General features: G+C 49.6%; 1 protein-coding gene across 4 annotated transcripts; it reads left to right on the forward strand.

Annotated features, from left to right (window-relative positions):
- The first annotated feature begins 321 nt into the window (after positions 1–321).
- EIF1 (eukaryotic translation initiation factor 1) lies at positions 322–3,161 on the forward strand. Of its 4 annotated transcripts, none has more exons than XM_025362076.1 (4): positions 322–588; positions 1,297–1,460; positions 1,611–1,716; positions 2,299–3,161. In XM_025362076.1, exons 1-4 carry the CDS (start codon positions 558–560, stop codon positions 2,310–2,312), a joined length of 315 nt encoding a protein of 104 aa, XP_025217861.1. In that variant the 5' UTR covers positions 322–557; the 3' UTR covers positions 2,313–3,161. The 4 variants fall into 4 exon arrangements, with proteins under 4 accessions (XP_025217861.1, XP_025217859.1, XP_025217858.1 ...); XM_025362074.1 differs by having other exon boundaries at positions 1,611–1,712; XM_025362073.1 differs by having other exon boundaries at positions 416–588; positions 1,297–1,466; positions 1,614–1,712.
- Positions 3,162–7,329: the final 4,168 nt, after the last annotated feature.

The raw sequence follows: 7,329 nt of genomic DNA on the forward strand, positions 1-7,329 counted from the left end.
TCTACATCCTCTCTAAGGAGTGTTCATCTACCCTATGAAACACCCCTTTTCGAGCAGGCAGGGATGCAACAGGGTCAAGAAGGTGGAACGTACCAAACGACACAGTGCGTAGGCGAGCTCGAAACCTCGGCCGGTTTTCTCGGCATGCAGACACCGTCCAACCGTACTGCGCAGGCGCCGAGCCAGACCAAGCTTTCCCTCCCCCTCCCAGCTCTCCTAGAGTCAAGAGGACGCCCTCCTGCCGCAGACTTCCTGCGCAAGCGCCATCCTATGTCCCCGCCCCCAAACCAATTGGAAGCTGCGCCGCCTGGGTGCTTGGGGCACGACGCCGTGGGTGGGGTCGGGACGTGAGGGCAGCGCGCTGGCGTCACAGGCGCGGCTATATAAGTGAACACAGGCACCGCCCCTCTGCCCCAGTCACTGAGCCGCCGCCGAGGACTCAGCAGCCTCCCCCTCGAGCCCCCTCGCTTCCCGACGTTCCGTCCCCCCTGCCCGCCTTCTCCCGCCGCTGCCGCCTTCCGCAGGCCGTTTCCACCGAGGAAAAGGAATCGTATCGTATGTCCGCTATCCAGAACCTCCACTCTTTCGGTAAGCTATGGGAAAGGTCGCGGGCTCGGGTGGGGCAGCGGGGCCTTCCGGGCCCGGAGACGTGTTCCGGGAAGCTGCCAAGCGCTCCGGGACTTCGTAAGCTCTGGCAGGGGAAACTTGTCCAGGTTCGCAGGGCAGCGGGATCAAGGCCTGGGCCCCGGGGTCGGACCCTGAGCGCGACCGGAAGGAGCAGGCGGGAGGTCAGCCCTTGGGCGGGCTCGGCGTCTCGGTGGCGCATTTACTAATGGCTCCTGGGCCTCTTCGGGCCACACCCGCCCCTCCTGTCACCCTTGCGTCACGTCCGTTACGTCACCACCCGTTGTCACGGAGTCGGAGGGGAAGGCGGTGCCAGCCCTAAGTGGCAGGCGTGCGCACCAATGGGGGTGGTAGGCTTAGCCCCGCCTCGGGAGCTCGGGTTCCGGCGGGTTGCATCAGCCGGGTGGGGCACCGCCTGCCAGCTCGGACTCCCCCGACACGTGATCGGCTTCCCAGGGAGGGCGGGAGGCCCGGGCGTTTCCCGAGCCTGGGGAAGCCGGGCGTCACGGACTGACGTGCTCGGGGAGAGCCAGCAAAGGACACATACGGCCTGGCCCAAGCCCTGACGATTTCAGTGTTGTTTTCTACACGCGCAAAACACTTGGGAGCCGGGGACATGGCAGTGGTATCTGATCTTTGACAGCTTTGAACGATCTTAACCTTTATTTTCAGACCCCTTTGCTGATGCAAGTAAGGGTGATGACCTGCTTCCTGCTGGCACTGAGGATTATATCCATATAAGAATTCAACAGAGAAACGGCAGGAAGACCCTTACTACTGTCCAAGGGATCGCTGATGATTACGATAAAAAGAAACTAGTGAAGGCGTTTAAGAAGGTAGGTGTTCAGTGAGATTGCGGGAAAGTCATAATGAATTTGTCTGCAAGGGGGTGCTAGCTGCGTTGTATTTATTGTTACCAGAAGGGGTGATAAATGCATTCATGCCCTTGCTGGGCCTAATTTGTTTAGTTTCCTTTGTGCTTGCAGAAGTTTGCCTGCAATGGTACTGTAATTGAGCATCCAGAATATGGAGAAGTAATTCAGCTACAGGGTGACCAACGCAAGAACATATGCCAGTTCCTCGTAGAGGTGAGTTCAGTCATTTCTTGATTTGTGCCCCTCTGCTGGCAGATCTCAGATCCTGTGTATGAGCTTCTGCTGGGGACATAAAAGTTGGCTTTGTAAGGCTGAGCAAAACCTCAGTTGGGTTTTAAAGTACATCGACTTCTGTTTTATAGGAAAAAGCAGAAGGGACTTGTCTACCTTTGGTTAACTGTTTCTGTGGATCTGCTTTACAGATGCAAATTTGAATAGCACATAGATGCATTGTAAAATAAGCCAAATGCTGGGTTGTTCCTGTATTTGTAAGGACATGAGTTTTTAAAAATGAATTTCCTGAATATTAATAGTAAACTACTGTTATATTATCGGCTCTTGATATAATTGAAGAGGTTTCAGATACTTGATGAGTCTCATTCTCACACTAATTCAGAATCTTGGAAGGCACTGAGTGTTCAAAAAAGGTAGCTCTTAACTGAGGACCGTCCGTTGAACCACTGTGCACCCCTGGCTTTTGGGCAGTGTAGTAGCAGGAAGACAGGGTTGATGACATTAGAAATGGAGGCTTTAACTCTCCCTGTCCGCCATTTAAAACTTTGCCCTTTTGTCTTTTCAGATTGGACTGGCTAAGGACGATCAGCTGAAGGTTCATGGGTTTTAAGTGCTTGTGGCTCACTGAAGCTTAAGTGAGGATTTCCTTGCAATGAGTAGAATTTCCCTTCTGTCCCTTGTCACAAGTTTAAAAACCTCACAGCTTGTATAATGTAACCATTTGGGGTCCGCTTTTAACTTGGACTAGTGTAACTCCTTCATGCAATAAACTGAAAAGAGCCATGCTGTCTAGTCTTGAAGTCCCTCATTTAAACAGAGGTCAAGCAGTAGGCGCCTGGCAGTGTCAAGCCTGAAACCAAGCAATACCGGCATGTTTCAGCCAAGCCCAGAGCCCTAAGATCACAAACAACTATGGCCGGAACCTCCTCGGCTCTCCCTCTGCAGAGTTCCTTGCCCTAACAGAATGTTACCACCTGAACAGTCCTCAGTGAATCTGAGAGGAGAGGATGGGGTGAGGCAGCAGCACCAGCTGTACTACTGGAAGGGAGCTTTTGGTGGTAGATCCCCTGGTGTCTCCAACCTGACCAGGTGGACAGAGCTTAGAGAGGCCCTCTTATCGCTAGCGAGGTGATAGGACATCTGGCTTGCCACAAAGGTCTGTTTGACCAGACATATCTTAGCTAAGGAATGTCCAAACATCAGAATGTGAGGCCAACCTTCTACCAGAGTTAAACTTTTGACAAGGGAACAAATCTCAAACTGATCATCAGTCATGTAGCTAGCTGTAGAGCTTGCAACTTAATAGCAGCAGCTGCCCAATGCCATGTGAAGTAACAAACTGGTTTTTGGTTTTTTTCCCCCTTCAGTTTTAATGTTATGTGTAATGTATTTAAACTCTTATTTAAATAAAACTTGTTTTCAGAAATACCTGACTTGCAGATTATTTACATATAGTTGATCTTGTGCATATAAAGGAACCATAGAAATGGGCAGTGGAGGATTCGTCCACACCCACAGCTTCTCAACAGGGGCCTGAACTTGGCCAAGAAAAACTTGATGAGCTTGTCCCTCTGTGGTCAACTGGTTTTTTTGTTCGTTTGTTTTTTGAGACAGAGGTTTGCCCTTGTTGCCCAGGTTAGAGTGCAGTGGCACAATCTCAGCTCACTACAACTTCCGCCTCTCAGGTTCAAGGAATTCTCGTGCCTCAGCCTCGGTAATAGCTGGGATTACAGGCAGCATGCCCAGCTAATTTTTGTATTTTTAGTAGAGACAGTTTAGCCATGGTGGCCAGGCTGGACTCAGACACCTGGCCTCAAGTGATCTGCCTCCCTTGGCCTCCCAAAGTGCTGGGATTACAGGCATGAGCCACCACGCCCAGCCAGTCAACTGTTTTTGCAAGCATTTAGCCAGAGTCATGCTGTCTTGTTAATCATTGTTCTAGAGAATGGGTTGCTTGGAAATCTAGGAGCCCCCTTGGTAGAAACAGCCTTGGTTTAGGGGTGCAGTGTGGAGAATAAATGCAAGGGCTATAAAAAGGACAGTCATGCTGTGGGTTAAGGTCCACAAATCGCTAGCAATGTGTGTACTCTGGGTAGTGAGTTTGTAGTATTAGAAGGTTTAATGAAGTATTCGGAGAGCTGAAGTTAGGTGTTGGGAGACCATCCCTCATGAAGGACAATGAAGGGCAACTAAAAAGACCCAGGTTCTGTTCCTGGGTCCATTAGTTTAGTTAAAAAGGCAAAGTTCTCCCACCACACGTGTCTGGATGCAGTCACGCACTGCCTGAGGATGCTTCATTCAACAATGAGCCTCACAGTCGTGCTACAGTTAAGATTATAATACTGTATTTTTACTGTACCTTTTGTGTGTTCAAATACACAGATACTTAACATTGTGTTACAATGGCCTACAGCAAGCTTGTGTGGACGGCTTTGAATGTGGCCCAACACTAATACATTTTGCTAAAACATGAGGTTTATTTTGGCAACTATTTTTTTTTTAAGCTCATCAGCTATTGTTGCTGTATTTTATTTGTGGCCCAAGACAATTCTTCCAATGTGGCCCAGGGAAGTGAAAAGATAGGACACCCCTGGCCTATAATTTCAGTACAGTACATGCTGTACAGGTTTGTGGCCTAGGAGTAATGTATGCTATGTCATGTAACCTACGCAGGTAGTAGGCTGTGCCATCCAGGTTTGCGTAAGTACACGATGATGTTCGTAGAAAACACAAAATCGCCTAATGATGCATTTCTCAAAACACATCCCTGTCGTTGAGTGACACAAGGCTACTAAGTTTACTTCCAGCCCATTTTGTAGATAAAGGTACAAGCAATGAATTAGGTTAGAGCCCAGGTCGGGAAAGAGCATAGAACCAGGTCAGGTGTGGAGGAGGGCTGGTGAGAGGCGGAGCCAGTGGCAACTGCCCTAAAACTAGGAGGGGATTGTTTTAGAATACCACAGACTGAATAATTGATAGAGATTTATTTGGCTCACAGAAGTCGAAAGGCATGGCACTGGTATCTGGTGAGGGCCTTCTTGCTTCATCATAACATGGTGGAAGGGCTGGACGGCAAATGGGGACCAAACCTATACTCCTCTTGTGAGCCCACTTCATTCATGAGGGCAGAGGCCCAGGACCTAATACCTTAAAAAACTCCACCTCGGCCAGCCGCAGTGGCTCACACCTGTAATCCCAGCACTTAAGGAGGCTGAGGCGGGTGAATCCTTGAGACCAACCTGGGCAACATGTCACAACTCTGTCTCTACAAACAATACAAAAACTAATCAGGCATGATGGCACACACCTCTAGTCCCAGCTACTTAGGAGACTGAGGCTGGGGGAAGGACAGTCACTGGTGCTTAGGAAACCAAGGCTATAGTGAGCTGTGGTCATGCCACTGTACTCCAGCCTGGGTGACAGAATCTCCAAAAAAAAAAAGCACCCCACCTCCCAATAACTGTTCTATTGGCAATTAAATTTCAACATGGGTTTTGGTGGGAACATTCAAACCATAGCAATGATTCTAACCCCAGCATCAGGAGCTTGTTGTGTTGAAGGTCCTACGAAACCGATCTGTTTCATGAACACAAAATAATTTAGCACTTGGCTCCAAGACTCCAAATACAGTGGCATTGTTCAAAATATTTGAGGGAATTTTTTTTTTTTTTGAGATGGAGTCTTGCTCTGTTGCCCAGGCTGGAGTGCAATGGCACAGTCTCGGCTCACTACAATTTCTGCCTCCCCGGTTCAAGCAATTCTCCTGCCTCAACCTCCCGAGTAGCTGGAACTACAGGCACGAGCCACCACGCCCGACTAATTTTTGTATTTTTAGTAGAGACGGGGTTTCACCATGTTGGCCAGGATGGTCTCAATCTCCTGACCTTGTGATCCACCTGCCTCGGCCTCCCAAAGTGCTGGGATTACAGGCATGAGCACCGTGCCTGGCTGGGTGATACTTTTAAATCAGTAAGATTCGACTGTAATGTAGAAAGGCTTTTCTTGGAGGAACTTCTAGAGCAACGCTGGAGGCCAGACACACAAAATACTACAGGATGAAAGAACAAGAGAAGAGGATTCCTTCTATGCTGTAGGTTGTGAACATGGCCAGGTTCCGTGCTAGGCTGTTCCATCTCATGCTTTTGAAGGACCTCCAGTTCTCTAGGATGGGATTATTCCAAGTTAAACCATCAACATCTATTAAATCAGCTCTGTGGAGCCAAGTGAAACAAATATCTGTGAATGTAGAACTGAGGAAGTTGGTGAGCACCATTATCCAACTAATGTAACCTATCTCAGGCTGAATGAAGAAAAGTATAATTAAGAAGGCACGGTGGGCCAGGTGCGGTGGCTCACATCTGTAATCCTAGCACTTTGGGAGGCCAAGGCAGGCGGATTGCCTGAGCTTAGGAGTTCAAGACCAGCCTGGGCAACAATGTTGAAACCCTGTCTCTACTAAAATACAAAAAAGTAGCCAGTCATGGCGGCTTGCGCCTGTAGTCCCAGGTGGGAGGCTGAGGCGGCAGAATGGCTTGAACCCAGGAGGCAGAGGTTGCAGTGAGCCGAGATCGTGCCACTGCACTCCAGCCTGGGCAAACAGAGCAAGACTCAGTCTCCAAAAAAAAAAAAGAAGTTTTAATGGCCAGGTGCGGTGGCTCATGCCTGTAATCCCAGCACTTTGGGAGGCCAAGGCAGGCGGATTGCTTGAGTCCAGGAGTTCAAGACCAGCCTGGGCAACATGACTAAACCCTGTCTCTACAAAAAATACAAAAATTAGCCAGGCATGGTGTTGCATGCCTATGGTCCCAGCTACTTAGGAGGCCAAGGTGGGAAAATGACTTGAGTCCAGGAGGCAGAGGTTGCAGTGAGCCAGGATGGCACCACTGCACTCCAACCTGGGTGACAGAGATAGACACTGTCTCGAAAAAAGAAAACAATGTGATGTGGACATTCCCAAGGTAAGTTGTGAAACCTCATCTAGAACCCAGGACTCGCTGTGTACCCCTCCTCCCACCAGCTGGACCTGTACATTCACAATTTATGTAACTCATTTTCCCAGTGGAGTGGGAGCTGAAATAAATAAATAAATGCTCATCTTACAGAGATGGTTGAGTGCTCGGTATCTGGAGTACACCACGGGGCACGTCAGGCAGACCCCCTGCACTCAGGTTGCTGACTGCCTGATACGTGGATGTAAGACCAGCACACAGCCTTACACAGGACAGAAAGGGACCCAAAGAGCTACAGGATCTCTGAGGACTGGGAAATCTTCCCCACTCCCGTCCTCAGCGAAGGGGGCCAGGAAGGCTCCTTATATAGAGGAGGTGCTGTCTGAAGCCAAGCATTTCGAGCAGAGAGAAAGAGTCACACCCAGAAGTGAAAAGGCTCCTGGAAGCTGGCGCAGTGGCTCACGCCTCTAATCCCAGGACTTTGGGAGGCCAAGCCCAGCAAATCACTTGAGGCCAGGAGTTCGAGGCCAGCCTGGCCAACATGGTGAAACCCTGTCTCTACTAAAAATACAAAAAGTAGCTGGGCGTGGTGACAGGTGAGATCGTGCCACTGCACTCCAGCCTGAGCAACAGAGCGAGACTGCGTC

Source organism: Theropithecus gelada, chromosome 16 (assembly GCF_003255815.1).
Source record: "Theropithecus gelada isolate Dixy chromosome 16, Tgel_1.0, whole genome shotgun sequence".
Lineage (NCBI taxonomy): Eukaryota > Metazoa > Chordata > Mammalia > Primates > Cercopithecidae > Theropithecus > Theropithecus gelada.

What these genes read in the sequence shown, in the direction of transcription:
- EIF1 (XM_025362073.1), top strand. Translation starts at nt 558, where the DNA reads ATGTCCGCTATCCAGAACCTCCACTCTTTCG. An exon ending in CCAGAACCTCCACTCTTTCG is followed by an intron (nt 589 to 1,296) that starts GTAAGCTATGGG and finishes CTTTATTTTCAG; the next exon opens with ACCCCTTTGCTGATGCAAGT. An exon ending in TATGCCAGTTCCTCGTAGAG is followed by an intron (nt 1,713 to 2,298) that starts GTGAGTTCAGTC and finishes TTGTCTTTTCAG; the next exon opens with ATTGGACTGGCTAAGGACGA.